This window comes from Rattus norvegicus, chromosome 6 (assembly GCF_021556685.1).
Source record: "Rattus norvegicus strain SHRSP/BbbUtx chromosome 6, alternate assembly SHRSP_T2T, whole genome shotgun sequence".
Classification (NCBI taxonomy): domain Eukaryota; kingdom Metazoa; phylum Chordata; class Mammalia; order Rodentia; family Muridae; genus Rattus; species Rattus norvegicus.
In genome coordinates this window covers 101818205-101843940 of record NC_141539.1, presented here as the reverse complement: position 1 = coordinate 101843940, position 25736 = coordinate 101818205, and the positions used below count along the sequence as shown (strand labels likewise).

At 49.5% G+C, this 25736-nt stretch overlaps 1 protein-coding gene across 2 annotated transcripts; it reads left to right on the top strand.

The window, feature by feature from the left end:
• The first annotated feature begins 975 nt into the window (after positions 1 to 975).
• Rab15 (RAB15, member RAS oncogene family) lies at positions 976 to 25648 on the top strand. Of its 2 annotated transcripts, none has more exons than XM_087552774.1 (7): positions 976 to 1108; positions 19374 to 19434; positions 20162 to 20222; positions 20648 to 20725; positions 21640 to 21729; positions 22892 to 22957; positions 23112 to 25648. In XM_087552774.1, the coding sequence occupies exons 1-7, from the start codon at positions 1078 to 1080 to the stop codon at positions 23268 to 23270; spliced, it is 546 nt and encodes a 181-aa protein (XP_087408900.1). In that variant the 5' UTR covers positions 976 to 1077; the 3' UTR covers positions 23271 to 25648.
• Positions 25649 to 25736: the final 88 nt, after the last annotated feature.

Genomic DNA, 25736 nt, shown 5'->3' with positions numbered 1-25736 from the left:
TTTACTAAGTCAACTACCACGTTCAACAAAGTCCTTTCTATGCACCACCTTATTTTTACAATCCTATAAGAAGATTGTTACCCTAAATACCCTTATTTTGATGAGGAAAGTGAGAGGCAAGATTTCATGTATCTCACCCAAGAGCCCCCAGCTTGCCTTTGAAGCCCAGCAAAAACCAAATGCAGAGAAACGCACATGTGAATTTTTTAAATTATCGCATTTATACATGCCTATCTGTGCATCACACGCATAACTGGCGCCTGCAGAGACTAGAAGTGGGTGTCGGAACCTCTAGAACTCGAGTTAGGCCGCTGTGTGTGTGCTATACTGAGAACTGAACCTCTGGAAGAGCAGCTCTTTTTCCCAACCTCTGAGCCGGCGGCGCTCCAGTCCCACACCTATGAATCTTAATGGCCAGACTAGGATCTGTTCCTTAAATCAAAGTAGTGATCATGTTTTGTGTTTTCCCCTCTTTAATATACATTTAGACACGTTGCTTGAAATATAGTTCAAGACAGTAGGCTTACCATTTTCCTTGATCCATTTCTCCTACTGACAAATTCATGCCTGAACACACACACACACACACACACACACACACACACACACACACTCGTTGCTTTTAAAGACCCCATAGGCTAGACTTCTCCCCTAATACCAGTTCTTAAGAGCAGGCAATTTTCTGAACCCCAGAGAGGATTGATTTTTCTCTCTGGTGCTAACACATTTGGCAGTAGTAAACTGGGTCTCTAGAGAGAACGATTCATTCTTGGGTACCATTTGTGTACAGAAATATTTCGTAATCCGAGAACCCACCCTAGCAATTTAGACCTAAAGAAAACTTTACAGGAACCTCCTCCAAGTAATTTTGCACTTGGGTTTCTTTTTTTAATGATAATTTATCTGTCTACTCTGATGAACTGAACAATGAATGGGTCAGCGGGTGTTTTCCGGGTTTAAGAGGTGGGAGGGCGTGACATAAGTCACTGTTGTGGGGAGGCCAAATGGCAATGACAGTTAATTCGGGCAAAACCCCAGAGTGTTGGTGAAGGGAAGGGCGTTCTAATCCAGACCCTGATGAAGGCCTTCCAACTAGGGGTGAGCCCAGGTGAGGACCTGCCACTCATAAGCTGGGCCAGGCTTCTGTAGGGGCAACCTAGGTAGGGCGGAGTGATTAAAATTAAGCTCAGGATGGGATTCGAGGAGAAGCGATGGGACCGGGAAGTCAAGGTTGGGGATGTGGGCTGGATGGGCGCTCATTCCAACTCCGCCTCTCAGATCCTCGGCGGAAAGATGCAGATGTATCCCTTCGCAACTCTGCCCGGGTCGGGACACCCCAGGGCTTGAAAGCAGAGCTGGGACACCGCCCCGGACAGCCACAGGGTCCCCGCCGCTCCCCTCCCCCGCTCCCGCTGCAGCGGCGGCGCAGGGGACGAGGGGAGGGCCGGCCAGGGGCGGCAGCCGCAGCTGTCCCCTCCCACCTCCCCGCCAGCGCGAGCTTCCCCGCGCCGCGCTCCCGCCGCAGCCGCGCTTCCCCGCGCCAGCGAGCCAGCGAGCGAGCGGGCGAGGCCAGCGCGGGGGCCGGGCCGCTTCCTTCTCGCCACCGCGGCGTCCTGGGGCGGGCTCCGGCCGCGATGGCAGAGGCTGAGCGGGGCTGAGCCCGCAGCCGCCTGCAGCCTTCGGGCCCCCTTGAGTCCCTGCCATGGCGAAACAGTACGATGTGCTATTTCGGCTACTGCTGATCGGGGACTCCGGGGTGGGCAAGACCTGCCTGCTATGCCGCTTCACCGACAACGAGTTCCACTCCTCGCATATCTCCACCATCGGTAAGGGGCGGTGGCCCGGGGGCGCCCTATTCTCCCCTCCCGGTGGCTGCTAATTCATCCCCAGCCCGGAAGGGATGGTGCGCCCCTCAAGGTAGAGGCAGTGGCGCGGGAGGCAGAGACAGGGAGTACATGCACCTAGGGGTGAGAGGTCCCCCGACTGGGGCCCTGAGCCTGGGTTCCCACAGGTGAGGGTTATGTGTTGCCTACAGTCATGGTCTAGAGGTGGGAGTTCTGCCTTCTGGCAGGGGAGCCTTCTGATCCAAGATGAGAAAACAGGCGGGTGTAGGCCAGAATGCCCTGAGCCGGGGCAGCGAGATTCACAGCCAGCGAAGTGATAGACCCACAGTTCCAGATGAAGGGAGGAGAATGAGATCGAAGTGAGGACCAATCACTGAGGTAACCTTAGTTTTAGGGTGAGTTGATATGGAGCCAGGAGAGGAGTGGACAGAGTCAGACACTAGTCAAAGAAACAGTTTCCAGGGCAATAGCGATGGTAAAGCCACAAGGTGGTATACCTGGAGGAGGACTGGGAAACCTCAGTGCAGGAAGGGGGATGGGGTGGGCAGCGACAGTATGAAGGAGGGTTGGGAAGATTGGAAATGTTCATGCAGAACAGGGGGCCATCAAGTAGGCAGGACCTATGTTAGACTGGGACAAAGGCCTGGTGGTACCCTGGCAAGGCCAGTGAGGGTCACTTTGAGAGTGACTCAATGGTGCCTGCTTCAGGGGCAAGGGAAAGTCCTCTCTTCCAGGAAGTCTGACTTGAGGGGATTCCACCCATATCTAACTCCAGGGTACCAGACTTGGTCAACTCTGGAATAGCCTTCTCACTGCTCCTGACAGAAAAAACCTGCTGGTTGCCTGGTCATCCAGTAGGAATCCTCTCCTAGAAGGCCCTGCTGCCTTCATGGAGGGCTCCAGCCCTCCTTGAGAGCTTCCTCTTAAGGCGTTCTTCTCCCCCCTTCACACTCCTCCGCCAACACACACTCGTTGCCAAGAGAGAAGGCGGTGAGGGTAGTTGCAGTCTGAAGAAGCAGAGCCTTGTAGTTGGGGCAGGCAATGTCAGGTAAACCTGGAGACCTGCTTTGGAACATGGCCTTGACTATGACTTAAACTTCTGAGCTGTTGAATGGGTCTAATAGTGAGACCTTCCTGAGGATCAAATTAAATGAACAAATGTTTGTAAAGTATTTGGCACATATATGATGGTGGCATGTATGTGACAGTGGCATGTATGAGGGCTGGTGGTCCCTCTCATTGAGTTCGTATAGTCTCCTTTTGTGCATCCCTCTCCTTGTATCACGTAGAACCAGAGAACAAAACTTGTCCATATTTCTCTGAAACGCTAAGGTCATCTCCTAAAAGATCCAGGAGCTAGGATTGGGTCACTGTTTGAGTCAGAACCATTGTGGAGAGAATAGAAGGGCACAGATACTGAGCCTTGCCTGAGAGAGGGCTTCCTGCCTCTCTAGAGCCCTTGGAGATGAGACAGGTGTTGGGGAAAGTCATGGGAGTGAGCAGGGAGGGGCTGAGAAGCCATATGGGATATGAGAGAGGTTCAGGCTTGGGGACAAAGGGCAACAGGCTGCTACTATGCAAGCGTATCCTGATTATCCTTGACGAGGGTCTGAGGCCAAGAGCTGTTGAGCTATCTGCAATGAGTCAAGGGGTATGGAGGAGAGGGGTGGTGGTATCTGCCTGGATTTTGCCTGAAGAACATTAGTTTGCACCTTGGAGTCATGGTACAAGTCCTAGGAGTAACCTGGACTTCTCCCTTTGAGGGTTTTACTGGTTCCCATCCCTTCGGAAGACCTCAGGTCTCCTGATTACTGTGTGAGGAGTCAGCATCCCCCAGGAGACAGACATATGCCGTCCCCCTCTTCAGTAGAAGGAATGAGGGAAGGAGTATCTGTTTCTGAAATACCAGATGACCCTGGAGAGGCTGTACTTTCCCTGAAAGAGAGCCATCCCTCACCCCACACCTCCAACCACTGACCCTCCTTGTCTTTCTGGATAGAGTGCAGGGGCTTCTCTGAAAACTCTCTGGAGCTCGCTGTGTCAGGCAGTGGGGAAGAATTGCGTGGTCCGCTTCTATATACCCACTTCGAAGCTTAAGTATGTCAGCCTAAAACCTACTCCGGAAGTTTGCTCTCTGCTGTCAGGTGGGTGGCCAGGTTCCGCTCTCCACATGGTGCACTGAGTCCTTAGGATTCCAAAGTCCACGGAAGACAAACATGTCATTCTTCACTCCAGCCCTTCAAACCTGCCCCTCTGTGGTTCTCAAGTGCTTTCTTATTTAAAGCTTACAGAGGCCCTGAGGTCCTCCTCATCTTGGCCATGTTTCCAGCATTAACTACAATTGAAGGGGAAGAGTTGGATGGTCCAGAGAGGCTTTCTCGTTCTGTGATTTGGAAAGTTTCCCAAGGAAGGGGCAGCCAGGAGACGAACCAAAAAGCCAGGGAAATGAGACTGCCAGGTCCGATTCATAATTTCTCCATTAAGGAAAGTGTGCGTGCGTGGGAAAGTCCATGTCAGACATGGATCTAGACATCTTCCCTCATTTGTTTTGTTTCACTTGTGATTGGAGAAAATGAGGCCATTCGCTAATTCCTGCCAAGGCGAGAGTTCACATTCTTGGCTCATCCTGATGTCACCTTTGGCTGCTTCTTTTAGAATTTACAGTATATTCTACGCAAGAGCCCAAGCATTCCATGAAAGAGCCAGCCAGGGAGACCGAGGCACTCATATCCTCACCATCCGTCCGTCAACCCTGAAGCTAGTACCACAGGTACTCCCTCTCCATGCACTCCATGCAACTGAGCTGCCAGGCGAGGGCTGGTGGGGAGCGGAGAACCTTAGTGCTCCTGCAGTTTCCTGATAAGACTATCTTATCTGTTAATGTAATGGAGTATTCCCAGGAAGGGTCATACCAGGCATCCTAGTGACATTAAACGCACCCTTTCCTGCCCAGAGAAGTCTCTCATCTAGTAAGACACAGGCAATAAAGAGTTATTGCCAAAAACGAGATAACATATCTGCAAGTGCTCCTTAAAGCACTCTTCAGATAGAAGGGACTGACTACAGCTGCCCCACGGCTCCCAGTAAAGGTCTTAATGGTCTCCTGTGTGCCTGAGGCAGCCAGTGAGAGGTGATGATGCTGACAGGGAAAGGGGGAGGGTGGTGTTGGAAAGGGAGAGCCGTCCCTGTGGAATCCAGCAGCAGGCGGGGAAGTGCTGCTGCCGTGTGGGTTGCCTGTGGGTGGGTTCCCGCAGTGGAAGGGAGCAGAAGGAGCTGGGAGACCATAGATAACAGAGGTGAGAAGTGAGTGGGAGTCAACGGGACTCCGGGCAGTCTGGTTGCAACCGAAGGAAGTTTTTAGGACAGAGAGCATTCCTCTGTTTGGCACTGTCTCCTAAACTATAAGTAATTTGAGGGTGAGGCAGGCCCAGTCATATGCCTCTTAGTTCTATGGGTAGAGTGCAAGGCCAGGCACCATCTCACCATCTGTGATATAGTATCATAATATTATAATCATATGATATAGTATACATAAGGCCCAATCAGCAGAGGCCATGATGGCGCTGGTTATGGCTTGAGCCTAGCAATAGGATTTTTTTTTTAGTGAGGTACAGAAGATGTTAGCCAGAGAAGGAGGTGAAGACTTTGAGGGCTGATCCAGGGTGTGCTGCTCTCCGTGTTAGGAGGAACCCCACTCAGCTCCTTTCCACTCCTCTGGGAACAAGCAGCTGCCCGAGCTGTCACCTTCGTGATTTGGTTTCAGCTCTTGACATGGGAAGTGACTCAAACCACCAGGCTGGCACTTCTGAAAAAAAATAAAGAGTATCATGTGACCAGTGCTATCTGGTCAGGCAGACAGGAGACTTCCTCTGTGGATACTTGTGACCAGGCACCTTTGTGGTGGCCAGACAGGGGTATAATGCCAGCCTGAGGGGGTTTCCTGGGGGTTGGTTTCTGCCTGCCCATCCTTGGTCCTCCCTAAGTAGGCTCACCTAGTTCTCTGGGCCTTTTGTTTGAAAAGCCTCCTCCCTCAGGCTGCTCCCCTTCAGAGTGAGGAGGGCTGTGGCCTCTTTCTGGTTGGACTGGTCTGGCTGCTGCAGCTTAAGCCGTGGTTGTTTTCTCTTGCCGCTTGCAGCCACCTGCCTTAAGAAGTTCAACTGGAACTGGATCTGACTGCCTAAAGCAGGCGTTTGTGTTGACTTGGGGGTTTGCGGGGGAGGTGTCAGAGGGGAGGGAGAACCAGGAGAACTCAATCTGAGCCTGGACCTAAGAGACCCAGTGTTTGGGTACTGTGACCCCAGGGTCCATGACCCCAGGTTCTGAAGGTTTCTAGACCAAGCGGGGATCTGGATACAATTACAGTAGGAGACACACAGTAAGACTTAGGGCTCAGTCGCTTTCTATGCTTCATGGCTTTGTCAGATTTTAGCGGATCTAGGGCAGCATGAGACCCACCCATCTCCCCCTACTCTGTTCCTCCAGGCTTCATAGAAAGGAAAGGAAGATAAAAGGCCCTGGGTAGAATGGGAAGAGCCCAGCCAGTGACCCGCACATTTCAGCCCTGAATCCTTCAAACACCCACTTGATCTCTGTGCTTAGTTCTCCAGTTCCAAATAAAAGACAGCGACAGAGCCCTTCTTAATGGTTGCTAGGAAGATTATAGAGGTTAATAGATCCAACACACTTGGGAGAGTCCGCCATAAAACTGTAGCTGCTGTCAGTTATTATTCTTAGCTCCTAAGAATGTTACGGAGATGAGTAAATGGTCAGTAATGTGCTATGATGTCATCCTGCCCATCACTTGAAGACTCATCATTTGGATGCTGTTTTGTGTGTGGGATGTACGTACTGGTACCCATGCAGGCCAAAGGTCAACCTTGGATGTCATTCCTCAGAGCTGCCCACCTTGGTCTTTGAGACAACACTCTCTCACCTGGGTCCGGGGCTCACTGATTCTGCTAGGCTTGTTAGCCAGGGAGCTGTCTGGCTCTGCCCTGTCAGCACTGGGATTACAGGCTCGCACTGCCTCACCTGGCCTTTTGCCTGGACGATGGAGATTCCACATGCTTGTGTGTCATGTGCTTTACCAAATGAGCTACCTCACCCTGGCCCCATCTGGGCACTGTTTATTGAGCATGAGGCTGGTATGTGTCAGGCATTAAGCTAGGGTTGGGGAATCCAGTGCTAAATGAATGGGGAGAAATCAGGAAGCTGTCAGATGTGCCATGGGTGTGGGACCAGTTTGTTTGTGGTTTGTTTTTTGTTTTTTGGGTTTTTTTTTTGTTTGTTTGTTTTAATCTCTGTTCCACGTCTCTCATCTTTGGTGCTGGCAGTGTCTTTGAAGGAAGAGTGTTAGCAAGGATGTACAACAGAGTTGGGTAGCCCAGGAGGGTGAAGGTGACTCCACCTTGGGCTGGGGCTCCTACCAAGTGTCACTGTCTCTCAGCCATCTATTTCTCCATCTTGTTCCTTCCTCCTTTGACACAGGCACAGACAGCCTCCCACCCCTTCCCCAAGGACGCCATCCCTGGAAGAGAACAGCTGAAACTTGCAGGTCTTGCTGATCTGCACGTCTGCACCACGCAGACCTGCTGGCTTTTAGACCCTGTTTCTCTCCTGCCTTCCTGCACTCGATGGTCTTTCCTCTTCTTCTTCCTCCTCTCCCTGCACTGAAATTGGAAAGGTGGTTTATAATGAGAAAGTCAATATTTGGCCATTACCCTTCTGTCCTGATCTCCAGCTTTTCTCAGAGCGGCTACTTTTGAAATCTAATACTGCGGCCTTTTCCTTTGTAAAACTGCTGTGTGCCTTAACAGGCATCCGGCTTCTTCTTGGCTCCTCTGTTTAGTTGGTGCACTCAGTCAAAGAGGGTCCAGGGCTTTTTCCATATTTAATTCTTTCTGCTGGGGAGGAAAGAGCTAATTATCCACCCTAATTTCAAAAAATATTCAGGATAACTCAGTGACTGCCATCCTCCCGCGCGCGGGCGACCCATACTTGAACTATTCCCTTTCACTTCTTCCAAACTGGCTTTGGGCAGGCTCTTCATCCCAGCAATCCCTTCAGAAGCTGCCAAAAGGAACCGCTATCCTGCAAGCCACAGAACAGAGGATGCACATCTTCCCTGCATGGCAGAGGGTTCTGCTTCCTCTGCACATCCGCCGAGGGGAGCCTGGGAGGGAGGACTGGGGATGCCTGATGAGGACCAGTACCTCGGTCTGAATGCTGCTCTTTTATTACTGGTTTGATGTCGATTTACTGAGAACTCTGGGATGGGGCACCATGATCTAGGGAGAAGGCCAGCAGTTGAAATGTGGACTGATCCCTGACTGCTCTCCCTTGATTAAAATTGTCTCTTCACTGCTCTTTTCTCCTGGCTTATACTTCATCCATTCGTCCGTCTGTCCATCCGCCCATCCATCTCCTTCCACTCACTTTCTCATTCATTTTGTCCTTGCATGTATTCAATTTCATTGGATATTATTTAGTGATCTGCCCTTCTTCCAGACAAAGGGAAGATGAAATGAATAAGATGCTGCTTTGCCGTCCATGGGCTCAAAGAGTCATTGGGCAATAGGCTTCCGAACAAACAGGGCATTACCATGTAAGGGGGCGGGTGGCACACTCTAAGGCTTTGAACTTACAGAGTTAGGAATCCCTCCTGGGCAGGTTGATCACAGAAGTGACATTTGAGTAGGATCTTGAGAGCTAAGTCAGTTCCTCATGGGACTGGGAAGGTTTCCAGGGGTCAAGGGAAGGTGCTGGAGAGAAAGCATGTGGAGGCCATTTCTCAGCTTGGACACACCAAAGCCCTTCCTGGCTGTATGTGGAAGCCCTACCCTTTCCATTACAGCTGGATTTGTTAGGGTCAGAGCCTAAGATAGTCACTCTTCTTTTGTGTGTACGTGTGTATGTGTGTGTGTACATGTGCTTGCCTGCATGTGTGAGGATCTCAACAAGATGCAAGGGTCTTGCATATTTTCTCACTTTATAAGAAATATACAACATGCAAAATAATGCTAGTCTCTACTAGCTAGATGCTTGTTGACAGATGCTTGTTGCTTCCTCTGCTTGGAGCCCTGAGCCTTCAGTGCTCTCTGTTGCATGCCCTTGACACTGGGACCTCAACTTAGAGACCACCTACCTTGTTGCTCTCTTGTTCTCTCTTACCCTCTTCCCCCTTTGTCCCTTCTCTCCCCATTCCCTCCCCCCCCACATGTACTCATGACCAGCCTCTACTCCTCTTCTCTACTCCTCTACTTTTCCACTCCTCTACTCTCTCTGCTTATCTCTGCCCCTACTACCCTCTTAACTCCCCTCCACATGCCCTGAATAAACTCTATCCTATACAAAGAAAGAAAGAAAGAAAGAAAGAAAGAAAGAAAGAAAGAAAGGAAGAAAGAAAGAGAGAGAGAGAAAGACCTTCTCTGAACATCCTACTTTTAGCATCTTCTCCCTCTATCCTGCTCTGGCTTCCTGACCTTCTCAAAATGGTGCGTTGGTTCCTTTCCTCAGTCTGTCCTCTCTGCTAAAATGAGTGCTCCCAGAGCACAGTCTATGCACGCAGCTTGTTTCAGAGTGCCTCGCTTAGTCCCTGACACACATTAAGCGTTTATGAGCGAGCGGTGTATTTGAACAAAGGAATGTGTGCTCTTCCTTAGAGGCCTTCCACCCTTCCCTAGGACAGGCAAAGGGCTGTATTGGGTTTTGGGGACTCTTAAGACAATGAGTCAGTATATCAGGCACACACACATAGGGCTGTGAGAGGCGGGGAGGAAGAACAAGGGGGGAACTGTTTGCAAGAGCGTCTAACTCTTTTGCATTTCGTAGAAGAAATCAGACATAGCAGGGAAGGAGGCAGTGACTCCTGTGATGGGCACGTGAGTGGAGTTCTCCGGGACATACAAGGATGATAGATTGGTGTTTTAGAGTAAACGTAAACGTTGCTTCTTAGCCAGTGTTCCAGGGGTGACATGGTGCTTACTCATCAGCTTAGCCAGGCTGCCGGAGTGACCTTCCTAGACCATGTCAGCAGCCAGGGAGCCATAGAGTAAGACGCTTCTTGGATGCAAGCCTTGGGACCACATATTCCTTATAGTCTCAAGAGCGTCAGTGTTGGACAGCGAGACCCCCTCTATCATCTGATAATAGCTCTTAAACTCCTAGCATCCCAAAGGCTGAATCTTTAAAAAAGGAAAAGCCTCTAATTACTTTGATGGTCTCCCACCTATTGCTAATTTTTTACTTTAAAAACATTTTTTAAAAAATGGCAGGTGAGACAGCTCAGTGGATAAGGGTCCCTGCTGCCAAGCCTGCTAGCCTGAGTTCAGTCCCTGGGACACATTATAGATGGAGAGAAATGACTTCCTTCTTTTAAAGATTTTTTTTTTATTATATATAAGTACGCTGTAGCTGTCTTCAGACACACCAAAAGAGGGCTTCAGATCTCATTACAGATGGTTGTGAGCCACCATGTGGTTGTTGAGATTTGAACTCAGAACTCTGGAAGAGCTCTTAACCACTGAACCATCTCTCTCCAGCCCAAGAGATGACTTCTTTGAGGTGCCCTCCAAAACGTACGCATACGCACACTCACATGCACACACACACTCATGTATGTGCGCCATGACAAACAGGTGTGCGTGCATACATACACAGATACACAAAATGAATATAAAAATTAAGTAATTATGATTGGGTGCTTGAGGACACACAGTGCGTGCATGTGTTTGAGCTTCAAAGAAGAACAGCTAGAGTATCAGTGCTGAGATTTCTAGACCTTCCAGTGGGTAGACATGGGAATCAGAGCCTTTGTCCCAGTATCCTGGAGGTTAGAACACACCCTGGAGTAAGTTAGAGGATCAGGATTCTGTCTAGACCAGGGTACCTTCTTATGTCTCTGCTTCCTGAGACTTCCAGAGCAAGACAGTGTGATGGTGACTAATGTGTTTGCCTTGAGGTCTGTGTGTACCTTTTCCTCAGAACAAAGACAGAATGAGGGACGGTCTGCCATTCTACAGAGGAGAAAGTCAGTCAGCATGTGGTCCAGGGAAGAGTGAGGTAAGAGTCACCAGACAGAAAACGGAAGGATGCAAGTGACAGGCGGGACACAAGGTTCTCTTCCTTTTCCTGGAAGGACTGTGTGCCTTTGTCTTGAGTCCTCTCTTGCTGTCACATGCCCCTCAGTTATGGGGGTGGCACTGTTAGTCTCCTGAGGAGATATTTGCTGAGTGGGAGGCTTGAGAGTTTTGTTTTGTTTTGTTATTTCTTGAGACAGGGTTTCTCTGTGTAGCCCTGGCTCTCCTGGGACTCATCCTATAGACAAGGCTGGCCTCGAATTCAGAGAGCCGCTTACCTCTGCCTCCTAAGTGCTGGGATTAAAGGTGTGCACCACCACTGCCCATTTGGGAAGAAGGTTTAGAGTTAGCCAGCCCCCTCTTCACAGAGTCTCTACCTAAAGCCTGTTTCAGTGTCAATAAGGGTGACCTGTTTAGAAGTGCCCTCCAGCCATAACCCATAGGAACTGCACATGCCCAGTATGTGCCAGGGTGGAGAATGAGAGCATTCATGGGACTGATGCTGGGTAACTGGAGCCAGCATGGCCCCAGAGATTGGGTGTCTGCCTTGGGTTTCAACTGTATTAAATTGTTCCTTACGTGGCGTCTCATTGCTAATGAAAAGGCTCAGGTCACGATGCTGGTCTTTTGGGCTATGGTTGATCATGGTGATAGCATTTGGCATCCAGAGACCGCCCTGTTTCCACTCAAGCATGTGGCACTCAAGTTGGCCGACCGGCAGGCTGGCACCGGGTCTTAACCCATGAGGTGCTGGCTGGAGGGAGACAGCAGCTGACACCCATAGGGACAGCTTAGGTTTGTCTACTCCAGAAGCCCTCTGGGTTCCACACTTGGTAGACTTTGCTTTTTGCTTTGCTTAGAGCTGTGCTCTCCTGCCCAGCAGGAAGCACTCTCTACCTCCTATGTTCTTTCCATTGCCTGGGCTGTGATGCTTGGTTTCCATTCTGGTTTGCCTTCTATTGCTGTGATAAAACACTCTAACCAAAAGCAATTTGGGGGAGGAAAGGGTTTGCTTGGCTTACACTTCCTGATCACAACCGATCACTGAGGGAATTCAGGGCAAGAACTCAAGCATGAACTGAAACAAAAATCATTGGAGAATGTTGCTTACTGGCTGGCTCACTGACTCATGCCCAGTTAACTTCTTATACAGTCTAGCGTCACTTGCCTAGGGATGGTGTTGCCCACAGTGGGCTGGGGCCCTCCTGTATATTGGTGATATATCTATCACCCATCAAGACAGTCTTTTCTAGACCTGGTCACAGACATGTCTATAAACAAGGTAAATCTTCAATTGAGGTTCCCTCTGCCCAGGTGGTTCTTGGTTGTGTCTAACTAAATACAAACAAACGAAACCGACCAACCAGGACAAGTGTCCATTCTCCTTCTCTACGGGAGATTGATGAGGTCTTCAGCTAGCATTTCATAAAGCCCTGTGCCAGATCTTGTTAGGGGTTTTATACGCTTTCTCATGCTCTTCACAAGAATCTTCTGACATTGGGATTGCCCTTCTCCATTGAACAGGTGGGGAATTGGAGGTCTAAAGAGATCAACCAGCACACCCATGACCAAACAGGCAACTAGTGGTAAAGGCAGAATTGGAAAGTGAATTCTGACCACCCATTGTGTTCTTTCTGTTGTATTATTTTTGTTTTAGGATTTTTTTGTTTGTTTTTGTTGGTTTTGTTTTGTTTTGTTGAGACAGAGTTTTTTTTGTGTACCCCTGACTGTCCTGTAACTCACTCTGTAGACCAGGCTGGCCTCGAAATCACAGAGATCCACCCATTTCTGCCTCCCTGGGATTAAAGGCCTGTGCCATCACCAGTGGGCTTTCACAGTGTTCTTAATATAGCCTATGTGTGCATTTCTGAGCTCTGCCCTTGTCACCTTCAGCAGTGGGCAGGAAGAGTCCCAGACAAGTCCTGTTGCTTCTTTCCATAGCCTTCACCTTCACTGCTAAACAGGAGAGCTGGCAAGACTTTAGGATATTTTTGGAACCAAGTAAGCACCAGGTCTCATCTCTGGCCCTGTCCTTATGTCACCTCAGATGTCAATGCCCAGAGAAGAGCCTTGACCATCTCTCCAGTAACTGAGGCTGGTACTAGAACTGCACTCAGTCCTGGCAGTCTCTGGCTGGTGCTGTGAGAGACTGGTGCTCCAAGGGTAGAGGCCTCATAGCCAGAACCCAGCAGGAAGAGAAGAGGCCTGAGGTTCCCTAGCCCACAGTTACATGGAGAGGGCTGCACCGTTCACAGACACCCAGTGCCTAAGGTGTCAGTGTCTGTGAGGGGTTAGGTGGCAGAGAACATGCCTCTTCTTAAGTCACAGACGCATGCCTGTCCTTTGTTATGCTCTCTGGGACAAGAGCTTTATTCCTAGTACTGTGCTTACATAGCGGCAAGACTTTAAAAAAAAAACCAAAATATGTTCTCTGGCCCTTAGGAGCTTTATTTCTAGATAGGGCTTGAAGCCAAGAGTAAGAGGCAGTAAAGAGAGGGAACATTGTTTTCAACCCTTCTTCCAAACCCATGGTTGAAGTACTGCCCATCAACGCGGAAGCCATCAGGCAGCAGTGGACAGTCACAGGCTGAGACTCCTTTGGAAGTCCTAAGACACTTTCGGGTATCACTAAGCCAAGCGTTGTGACTATGCAGATACTCAGACACTGAACTTGGAGCCTGGTCTAAACTGACTCCAGTGCCATGGTATAGCACCACAGCCCCAGCTTCAGCCGGCATTTTCTTCATGCACGCTTCTGGCATTAGCTGTTCTCCTCTCGAGCATCCTTTTGTTGGTGTCCCTCCGGATAGGACCTGGATATGCTTTCTGCTTCATCCGGAGGAGGCTAGCTGACTTCTTTTTCTTCTTTTTCTTCTTCTTCTTCTTCTTCTTCTTCTTCTTCTTCTTCTTCTTCTTCTTCTTCTTCTTCTTCTTGTTCTTCTCCTCCTCCTCCTCCTTCTTCTTCTTCTCCTTCTTCTTCTTCTTCTTCATCTTCTTCTTCTTCCTCTTCTTGTTGTTCTTCTTCTTCTTCTTGTTCTTCTTCTTGTTGTTGTTCTTCTTCTTGTTGTTCTTCTTCTTGTTGTTGTTGTTCTTCTTCTTGTTCTTCTTCTTGTTCTTCTTGTTGTTCTTGTTCTTGTTCTTCTTGTTGTTCTTGTTCTTGTTCTTGTTCTTCTTGTTCTTGTTCTTCTTGTTCTTCTTCTTCTTCTTCGTCTTCTTCTTTTTCTCAAAGAGATTTCTCAAGAGTTGTGTTGTCTACACTGTCCTTGATCTCCTGGGCTCAAGCAAGTTTCTTGCCTCAGCTTCATGAGTAGCTGGGACTACACGTGTGCCACTATGATGGTTTGGCGAGGGTCCGTCTGAAGTTGGCTAACCCTCCTTGCCCATGTTGGCTAGGCCACCTTGGGAATCACCACTGCGCCCACCAATGGTTCAGTCAGGAGTTACCTATCCACAAAGAGCACACTGCGCCCAAACCTAATTCCTTGAGCAGAGGGTTTGACTCTGCAGTTTTAGCCAGAAAGGGGACTGGTTGTGGCAGGCACCATGCTGGATACAGCAGCTTGCTGGGCTTTGAGCACTGGGTTGGAAGAGCCCTGAGGATTCCTCAGCCTTAAAGGGTTGGAAGTCACTGTCTGAGTGAAGAGCATCCCTGTAGATTTTAAGAGACCGGTTTCTCCAGTTCTGACTCAGCTATAGGGTATGGGCATAAATCGGTTTCTACATGCCTCATAATAGCAATACCCACACCTTTGAGATTCACTGGGATTCTGTAGCTAAGAGGCATCTTTTTTTTTTTTTAAATAAAGATGAGTATCATTATGAGCCTTGGGTGTGGTTCTGCCTGGTGATTGGCCGGAGGCTCAGCATCAGCTTTGATGGGTCTGGACCTGAGAATTGGCATCGCAAAGCTCCCTCGGGCTGTTCCTAACCTACCAAGAATAGCAGGGTTGCAAGGATCTTGATGGTGAAATCCGTTTTGTATTAGGTCCTCCGGTTTTACAGTCCCAGCGTTTTCAGGAGCCCTAGTCAGTAGACAAAGGTGGACGCATCGGTAACTTTTGCATTGCTGCGATAGAACCCATGACCAATGCAACTTAGAGAAGCAAGGGTTTATTTAGCTTTTGTTTCCAGAGATCTAAGAGTCCATCATGGTAAGAAGCAGGCAAACAGTGGCTGGAGCAGAAGCTAAGGGCTCTCACATCTTGAACTCCAAGCAGGAAGGAGAGAGAGAGAGAGAGAGAGAGAGAGAGAGAGAGAGAGAGAGAGAGAGAGAGAGAGAATATGAATATGAATATGAATCATTGAAACATTGGTTTTAGTACCAGGCCTTACAACCTCAAAGCCTACACCTAACGATGTGTTTCCTCAACAAGGCCACACTTCCTAAGGCTACCCAAACAGCGCCACCCACTAGGAAGCAAGCCTTCAGCTGACATCTGAGCCTCTGAGGAACATTCTCATTTAAACCACAATAGAAACTGCAGGGAGTTCGATGTTGTAATTATACACAACAACCCTTAGGAGGCGAGTGGTACTCTATTCTACAGGCTAGAAAATGGAAGCTGGAAGAAATTATGATTTGCCTGTAGTCATGTATTAAGTACCCAACTCAAACCCAGGTCTTTCTGATCCCAGGGCTAACCTACATTACCCTACATTATATTCTCAGACTTCCTCTAACTAACTTCCTGCCATAGGCTGCACCAGTGGTTCTCAACCTGTGGACCTTGACCCTTTTGGGGGTCAAATGACCCTTTCAAAGGGGTCACCAGAAGACACAGACATTTACATTATAATTCATAACAGCAGAATTACAATTATGAAGTAGCAACAAAAACAATTTTATGGTTGAAGGTCACCACAACATGAGGAACTATATTATAGGGTCGTAGCATTAGGAAGGTTTAGAACCCCTGCTCTACACAGTCTGTTAAAATATAGTTTCTGCACCTTACTCAAATTATGACTTAGTGGATTTAGACAAATTAAGGTAGCTATATTTCTTTTTCTCTCTTTTCTTTAATTTTTATTATTTATGTTTTAAGGTAGCTGCATTAAATTTAAAAAAAGAAAAAGAAAAAAGATCTCCTGGGTAATTCTAAATTTAGCCAAGGTTTTGCAAAGCACACTCTGAAAGAGACTACCCACGCTGCCTGCCTTGACAGTTCAGGTGCAAAGCTTTGAACCACGTGGCTGGCAAACTTAAGATGTGTGGGACTCTCCCTGGGAGCTTCTTGAAACAGACTGCTGGCCTCACATCTCTGGGGTTCCGAGTCTCCAAGGCTGAAGTAGGATCCAGACACATGCCTTTCTAAGTCCAAGATGATGCTATAAGGCTGTGAGTCTGGGAATACACTTTGAAAACTATAGTCCCGAGAGCTCACTGAGGAACAATCCTCGGACCTGGAAGCGAGATATAACTCCTCCGGCTTCAGCTCACACCTCCTGAGTCCAAATCTGTATGCATCTTAATTCTGCCTTAGAGAGGCAAGGCGTGAACAAACCCTGGGGTGGAGGTAGAGAGAGGATTTCTCTCTTTCCTAGGAGAGACAAAAGCAGCAAGGAGGAGGAGCTCTGTGTTAGGACAAGCAGCAGGGAGGACTGCTGATAGACAGATTCCAGGAGGAGAGAGGACTTTTCTGTGAAGAAGGGAGAGAGGTGGTGGGCCCCGGAGGAGGTGCTGTGGAAAGTCACTCTGTTGATGGTTGACCTGAGGAGAGGGCGCACAGGGGCTGAAGAACGGTTGCATGAAGATGTGACAGGTCAACACATTTGAAGAATTAGCTTGCTGAGCAGCCAACCGTCTGAAGTGGGAAGTCTGAGTCTACAGAGGACTCTGTCAGGCTAGTGTTTGATTCTATCTTGCAATAGAAAACAAAAAACAAACAAACAAACAAAAACCCAACAGCCACGCAGGGTAGAGCAAGGTCCCGGGTCAGCACGTGGTACTGCATGGATAGAACGGAAAGTCAGGGGAGGGGGTGGACACAGAATAGGAGAACATGGAGACCCTTGGGCTAGCACATCTTCTACATTTAGAGAAAAAAGTGGGGGAAATCCTTCAGAAGTACAGACCATTCCTTCCTTCATACATTAATATATCGGAAGCCAAGAGGAAGGCCTTTATTTCTCAGACATGTTAAACAAACTTGGAGTGGTGAGGTTGCAGTACAGCCTGTAAGAGTGGAGGTTCTGAGATCCCCAAATTGCCCAGTCTTGACTCCCATCCATGCAGGTCCAAAGTAAGGGAGAGGGCTGGAGAGATGGCTCAGTGGTTAGGAGCACTGACTGTTCTTCCCGAGGTCCTGAGTTCAATTCCCAGCAACCGCCTGTAATGGGATCTGATGCCCTCTTCTGGTGTGTCTGAAGACAGCGATAGTGTACTCACATACATAAAATAAAATAAATCTTAAAAAAAAAAAAAAGTGAGGGAGGATGGATCAGGCTCCAGCTCTGCTTATCCCTTCTGCCCCTCTAACAGCATCTTCTCTCCCTCCTCCTCTCACAAGGAAGGTCTCCTTGGATTGGCAGCTCCCCCTCTCAGCACAGCCCTTCCTTCTCAAGGACATGCAGGGAACCAGGAAAGGGAACAGTGTCGACTTCTCTTTTGGCTTACGGATTTTTGTCCCTGTGACAAAATGCCAGACAAAAGTGATGTAAGGAAGGTGGAGTTTACCTTGGCCCACAGTTCGAGGGTCATGGCAGATGCTTGGGGGAGCTGTTGCGTTGCATCTGCAGTCAGGAAGCAGGAGGGACTCAATGTTCCTGCCCTGCTTGCCTTCCCACTTTTATTCAGCTTAGGACCCCCAGATCTTGAAATGGCATCACCCACATTTAGGTTGACTCTTCCCACCTTAGTTGCTACAATCTGGAGACTCCCTCTCAGATGGTCCAGAAGGCTTGTGACTCTAGATTCCTGATGAGTCGGTGATATTAACCACTTCCGTGTGGAGTCAACATGCTAACCCTTGACTCTCCCCTCACACGTCCTCCAACCCAAGAAGCAGTACAGGGGGAGCGTGCACTCCAGTGTCAAGCAAGCCTGTGTTTGAAACTCTAATCCACACTGTGCCAACCTCAGGCAGGCTATTTGCATCTGGGCCTTTGCCTCCTTCCTACTCTCCCCTGTAAGGGAAGGGACCGTGTGTCTCTGCTGCCCTGTCCCCCTTGAGACTGAGACCTGTGCAGGGTACAATGGAAAATCTCACAGATGTTCAGTAGAGGCAATAAAAGTGTCTATTCCGTCTCTCCTGTGAGTACTTTGAGCAAGAAATGCTCCTGACCAGTGAGCATGAGCTAGGTTTATTATATGGGAAATCCCTTGCTCCTTCCTGGACGAAGGTACCATTCTTTGAAGCAAGAACTTCCTGATTCTGGATTACCTCCTGTGTCAGGTTCTGAGGAGAAGGCAATTCTTTGTAACTATTTGTCCAAGGAGGGAGGGAGGAAGTAGGCTGCAGCCTCCCACCAGGGCCAGGTGCCCCTCTCCTTTCATCCTCTTCCTCTTCATCATCCTTTCTCTTTACACAGGGAAGAATGCCATTTGGAAAAGTACAGCCGGATAGATATGAATCAGCTCGGGCGGGCAGCAAGTGATTCATGCCTGACCGGCTTGATTTAGTTTGGGCCTTCCATTCTGAAGCTTCTCCCTTCTAATTAAACGATGATTGCTCTTGGTGGTGGGAGGGAAGGGGCTGACTTTAATGTCTATATTGGTGGAAACCTGGGACAGGAGAGATAAGAGAACGTGCTTTCCTGTTTAGCAAAGCCCAGATGTGGAGGGAGAATGGTGGTGGGGTTGGGAATGCTAGCCTCCTTGGAACCTTGTAGATTTCCTCAAATGTTTCTGCTCTGGGTCCTCTGATCAGGTGGGACTGGCAGTTTAGCTCTTCAAGGCCCGGGACTGAGGAACCAGAGAACTCTGGGTTTCCTGTTTCTTCCTGTTTTTCCCATCAGTTAATGGTCTTTGAGCACCTGCTGCGTGTCAGGCACTGCACTAGGTCAGCGACAGCTACAGCGGAGTGCGCAGGCCAGCGCTGTGTCTCTCAGGGTCCTCTTAGCAACCTAAACATAATTTGTAATGTTCCCACTTTTTCTTCTTTTCTGGGTAGCTCTGGCTGTCCTGGAGCTCACTCTGTAGATCAGGCCGGCCACGAATTCAAAAATCTGCCTGCCTCTGCCTCCCCAGTGCTGGGATTAAAAGCATGTGCCACCACCACCTGGCTGTTCCCACTTTTTATTGCCAAGGAAATGGCAGCTTGGTTAAATGGACACCCATCCAAAGCTCCAAATGACTCCCTAGGATGAGTTTAGAGGTAAAATGTTAGTGAAGGCACTTGCTTCCAGCCACCTCTTTGTCATGTTAGACCAAAGCGAAATCCCTCCCACGCGTGTTGAGTGTCGCAGCCTTCTTTGAAGGAGCCCTTCTTCCTGACTTGCTTGCTTTCTCCAGGTGTTGACTTTAAGATGAAAACCATCGAAGTAGACGGCATCAAAGTGAGGATACAGATTTGGTGAGTTGAGCTGTAGGAGGAGACAGGTAAAGGAGGGAGGGCTCTGAGCTGTCTCTGAGTACCCCTACCATTTGTAAAATCTCTGAGCTTCATCTGAGATAACTGGATACATGTAGGAAGAGTGAGGTCAGAAACCCCCACCCCTGTTCAGTGAACCTTAACTCCAACAAACCACTGGAGTGATGAGAGCTCACTAAAGGGAAGGAAATCGGGGAGTTGGTAAATAGTGCGGGGTTATCTCAGAATTAGGCTTTACTCTGGAGCTGTACTACTGCAGTAAGACAGGAAGGCTGAAAGCAGCACTCTCTGGTTCAGCTTGGGACTGTTTTTTCAGATTGCCTCTGTACTAACTACATGGTGCAGTTTCCACTGTTGACCACCAGGGGCTGCTGTGTGTCTCTGGCCTAAAGGTCTTGGAAGCCCTTACTACAGTATGGCTCTACCTCCCAATTCTAGAATGCCATGGGAAACTGCCTTCAGAGATATCCTGGGCACTGGGTGTGTGACAGATCCTTCCTTCTGCTCAATCATGACCAACACGGGCCTTGCTCATGCTGATGCCAAGGACCAGGCCTCTCACTGCAGACTAGGGTGTGTTTGGATACTCTTGGGGATTAGAGCATTACTAAGTTTTCACCCTGAAATTCCACACATTTCCTCCTAGGGTACAGGGACTCATCTTCTATCCCCATGGCCTCTTATCTGAGGGACTGGCTTTTTCTTGCAGGGACACAGCAGGGCAGGAGAGGTACCAGACTATCACAAAACAGTACTACCGGCGAGCCCAGGTGAGCCACCATTTCAGGGTTAGACCTGGGAGACTGCCACTCACACTTCCAGCACTGAGTGTTCGAGATACCTGTGTTACTGAACCCTGATGTGGTGTCCTCGGATTGCCTGCTAGGGGACCCGACTCTCTCACTTGTCATTTGTCCTTTAGCTATTCACAGAGCACTTATTGTACCTTCGTCATTCACACACACAACTTCTGCCCCACTACCTCTACCTCATGCCAGAGAGCCTGGTCAAACCGTGCAGGGCCTTCCTATCTGAGGGAAAAGCAAGCATGTCTAGATGCTGAGGCCTCCTCACTGTAGGCAGGGGGAAGGGGAAAGTGGGCTGGACATACAAGGACCACCAGCCTGTACATGACTGCACATCTTCTGTGTGTGTCTCCCATCTCCGTCTCTCTTTTTTTCCCTCTCTTTCTCAGGGAATATTTTTAGTCTACGACATTAGCAGCGAGCGCTCTTATCAGCACATCATGAAGTGGGTCAGTGACGTGGATGAGGTAGGAGATACCGCCTCACTGATGGGATGGGGGAGGGGTGCTTAGGGAAAAGCAAAACAAGGGCCATGGGACAAAAACAAGCTCTAAGTGTCGGTCAAACAATCTTGTGTTTTCCAACCTGACATAGAGACCTTTGGGTAAGTTGGGCAGAAAAAGCCAACACTTCCATACCCTTATGTGTTATACCCTACAAGGCTTCTATAGCAATGTCTTTCCTGGAGATGCATTAGTCCCAGGACTGCCTCATGGGCAGCTTCCTTCCTAAAACCTCAGGGGCAGACTGGGCTTCTAGACCTGCTGAACATGGTGGAGCCTTGGCAAAGGCATATCAACTCCTTGGGTCCCCGGTCTCTCATCTGTCAAGTAAAGGCTAAATGAAACCCAATGTAGTTCAGACACCATTTTTTCAGCCCAAAGAGACATCTGTTGTGGTGTCTTCTACCCTAAGATGTCCCTGAGACACTCTTCGGGCGTCAGCCATGGCATTGTAGTCCCCATGACACTCCAATCCTGGGCTCACAATGGAAGCTGAGCACTCAGCTGGTACCGACCCCTTTATATGCTGGTTTTCCTTAGTCTTGAATACCTGTGACAAAAATATATAAATTAGACACAGGTTTGGTTTTTCTTTTAAAGCAACAACAACAGCAGCAAGATTGCAATGTGCTATAATAAAAGTTACTTATGAATTGTTTATTTCTGGAATTTTGCATTTAATATTTTTAGATCAAGGCTGGTGGTAATTGAAATTGTGGGAAACCAAACTGCAGATAAAGGAGAGGGCTCCAGTACTCTGGGAGCCTATTCTGCCTCTAGGGTTCTTGGACGTGGTGGTTTGGAGGCCGGTGGAGATGGCATAGGGATCTGGAAATGAAGAAGCACACTCGCTTAGGCTCACCTCTGTTTGCCCCTAGTACGCCCCAGAAGGCGTCCAGAAGATCCTCATCGGGAATAAGGCTGACGAAGAACAGAAACGGCAGGTGGGGAGAGAGCAAGGGCAGCAGGTAGGTGAAGTCCCACCCTTCAGGGCTTCTTGCAGGACCTGTCCAGAGAGCAGGGACCTTAACACTGGGGAGTCTACATTCTTGAGAGAGAGCTTGCTTTCTGACCCTCAGGGATCCACATAGGGGACAAATAAGACCTCTTAGGCAAGGTCCCAGACCCCCTAAACAGGATGGCACGGTGCTCCGAAGACCCCCTCTGTGACGGCAATGAGGAAGGAGTTGCTGGCATTTTTAACAGCATCTGTGTACAACTGACCTTTTGCAGTCAGGGAACCACCTCCCACTGCATCCCTCCCACACCCTGACTCCACATGCCTGGAAAGTGTGGGAATGAAGGGTCCCCAGGTAGCCAAGCCAAGGGGCAGAGAGGGTCCAAGCACACACACACACACACACACACACACACACACACACACACACACACACACACACCGGGAGACCATACTCCCACACAACAGAAAGGTTACTATTCTGAGACAAGAGTCATCCTCTCAACCCTGAGCACCTCAGGAGTTTTCCTCTTCCTCTGCAGTCAATAGCATTCCATTAGTCCTTAAAATAAAATTGATTTGGGGGGGCATAAAAAATAACACAATGTCATTAACATGTGAAAAATAGAGACATGTCCTATGAGAGTAACAGTTCTTATTGAGCGCTATACTCGTGGCACTGCGGTAAGTGTTCTTAGTCGTGTGACCCAATGGGATCATTCTACAACCCTGATGTAGACACCGCCACTCTCCTTTAACAGAGGGTGATGCTGGGCCTTGGAGAGAATTCACAGTAACTTGTTCCAGCTTTTACAGCTCTTGAGTGACAGCATGGCACCTAGACTGGGTCTGTTACACTCAAAGCCCATTTTTCTCATTTATACTCCTCATGTTGTCTTTGTGACCTGATATAGTGGTGTGTGTGTGTGTGTGTGTGTGTGTGTGTGTGTGTGTGTGTGTAGATTTGGATGAAATGGATGTATTGGTGGGATATCTTGTCCCATTCTCTGCCAGCCTATGTCCTAAAAAGCCCACAGTTTCTAAGAAGTAAGACATTCGGTCGTTTTCTCAATGCACCCTGGCCGGGCCGTGCAATGGCAGAGGCACACACCAGGTGGCATGGGCCTCCCCTCCCTCACTGACTCTCTTTCAGAAATGCCCTTGTCTTGCAGCTGGCTAAGGAGTATGGCATGGACTTCTACGAAACAAGTGCCTGCACCAACCTTAACATTAAAGAGGTGAGAACAGTGGGGACTTCTCTGTCTCTGGTGGGATGGTGAGAAGCAGCAGCAGACAGGAGCCAAGATAAGGTGGGAAATGCCTCCATGTTGGCAGTAGAAGGATAAGCAGAGATGGATACGCTGGCCTAACTTGTGTTCCTTGCCTTCCCAGTCCTTCACTCGTCTGACCGAGCTGGTGCTGCAGGCTCACAGGAAAGAGCTGGATGGTCTCCGAACATGTGCCAGCAATGAGCTCGCACTGGCCGAGCTGGAGGAAGACGAAGGCAAAACTGAAGGCCCAGCAAACTCTTCAAAGACCTGCTGGTGCTGAGGGTCCTGTGTGGAATCCTCCCTCCCCCAGTCCCCTTCCCTCAGGAGGCCCGTGGAGGCAGGGAGTCTGGGCTTTGTCCATCACTGTCCTTTCATTTGAAGATCCTGTTGAAAACCAGTAGCTGCTACTCCCCTGCCTGGCCCTGTGAGCAGCTTTGCTGTGGTCTCCGAGCAACCTCTGTCCCCAGCCCTGCTATCCTGGAGTGGTAACCTTTCAACCTGTTTCCCAGCCGCAGGCCTGCTGTGACCCCAGAATGTGCTTCGACCATCTCACCACCCCAGGCTCCTGGGACAACGGTCAAGGCTGGAGTCAAAGCCACTTAAAGACTCCTTTAGTGCATCTCGTGGGCTCTCTGCTTTTTCTCTTCTTTCTTCTCTTTCTCCAGTCCCTTCCTTCCCATGTATTTTGCGTCCACGTCATCCACGTCTCTCCTCCCTAGCCTGTGTGTCCTGCTAATGCAGTTCCTTTCTTCTTTCCTTCCTGATTCTGCCTAAGGGAATGGACCCAGGCTCTGCCCCAGGGAGGATGGCTCACCCTGCTCTGGGCTGGGCTGAAGGCTAAGGGTGCTTCTTCCTCCTCCCCTCCCTGCTGCCCCTTTTTGTGCCATGGGCTGCCTCCCCAATGGCCTGGGAGGTAGAACATTGAGGTAGGAAGGAAACACTACGAGGTGGTCCTCAAGCCTGGACTGGCCTCTTCTGCCTTTGCCTTCTGCTGGAGTTTTGGCCTTGCCTGGCTGCCTACGTGCCTCTGTGAGGACCTGAGTCCAGAGGCAGGCACAGCAGAGAAGAAGATGACAAGATGGGGTGGCGGGGATTAAGTCACTCTGTTCTCTACCTCCCATGCAGCGAGTGCACAGCCTTTTCACCCGGGTTCGTGGATTTAAAGATGGGATCAAGGCCTGAGGACGCCAGAGGGCAAGGGGATCCCCAGGGTCAGACACTGTGTAGTCAGCTGTGAGCTTGAGTTAGAGGCCAGAGCGGATGCGAAGAGCTGGCTCCTAGATGGCAGGGTTAGGACAAGAGTAGAGGGGGCTTCACAGAACAGTGAGTGCTGTGGTGACAGCAGGGCGGTCCCCTGTGAGGACATTTACCCAGACTCCCTGGCAGAGGTCACAAGTGATATAGTCAATCACTCCTCGTTCACTGAACCCAGCCTTCGGAAGTTAAGGTTTTCCCCCAGAGTCCGTGGACAACAGGCCTTAAACATGGCAAGAGAAGGGCGGGTATGGGTAGAATACTTGGTGCTGTTCTGCCTTCCAGGACTCCCTCCCCCTTGTTCCCTTATTTCTAAGTCTAAGGCTGAAGCTTTGCCAACTGCTGAGTGGCTACTCAGGGAGGGAAGGACACCTCCTCCAGAGTTCTATGCTCAGGAAGTTTCTTTAACCCTGTGGCCCAAGAGTAGCTTGAAGGAGGCCCCTCAGAAAAAGAAAAAGAAAACGAAAGCAAAAAACCAACCCTGGTAGGGTTTGTCCTTACATTCCCAAGGTGGGAGGAGCTCAGGTAAGAGAATAGTCCCAAGATGCACTTCAAGGCTGGGTCTGGAGCCAAACCAAAGGAGGAGCTGGGCTCTGATGAGCATTCACTGACTGACCAGGGATTTTTTCAAATCCAGGGCACAGCGGTGATGACAGAGAGCCTCACACCTTTTTAGTCCTCTAAAAAGGAGATGGGGATGAAAGCAATGGGAATTCCTTCCTGACTTAGCAAGCCAGGAAGCATTCAGCGGGAGAGAACAGCTCAGGATGTCTGGTGGAGGGAAAAGGAGACCGGGAATAGTAGGCCATTGTTCACTAAAGAGAGACAGGGTGTTGGCTGGAAGCCTGGACCATGACTGGCTGAGGTGGCTTCCCTGGGGACTGACTCTTAGGTAGTAGCAGGTCCTAGGTAGACTCACACAACAGTGAGCAGAGCTGCCTTCAGCCAGGGACCCGAGGAGAGCTTCTACAGGGCACTGGCCCTAACCTGTGGCAAGTGTCACTCTCTTCTTGTCCCAGCCCCTCAAGCAGGGACTTGATTTTTACTACCCTGGGGATTCTGGGAGGGACTCTGTACCATGGTCACGGCTCTGAGGTACAGCGACAGGGGACTGGGATATGAAGAATATCTGTGCTCTCTCTCTTCTGGAGCTCGCCTCACCCTAACTGCCAGTCTGGGAAGTGGCGTGGGCTGTGTCACTGGCCTTGACTGTTCAGCAGGCTTTCCCGCCTGTCTGCCTGTCACCCGAGATCAGCTCCCCCTGGTACATCACCCGAGTCCCACAATCTCCCCGTGATGGGTGAACTTTGTGTACCGTGTCTTGAGTTCATTATATGAATTGTGAGCAGGGTTCATCTATTTTAAACACAAATGTTTACAAAATAAAGAATCTTTCAAACCATAGGTGTGCGGGCCTGTTTGAATCTCTGTGAGGGAGAAGGTGTTATCGGACATGGGAGACAGAGTGAAACGGTAGAAGAGCCCCAGAATT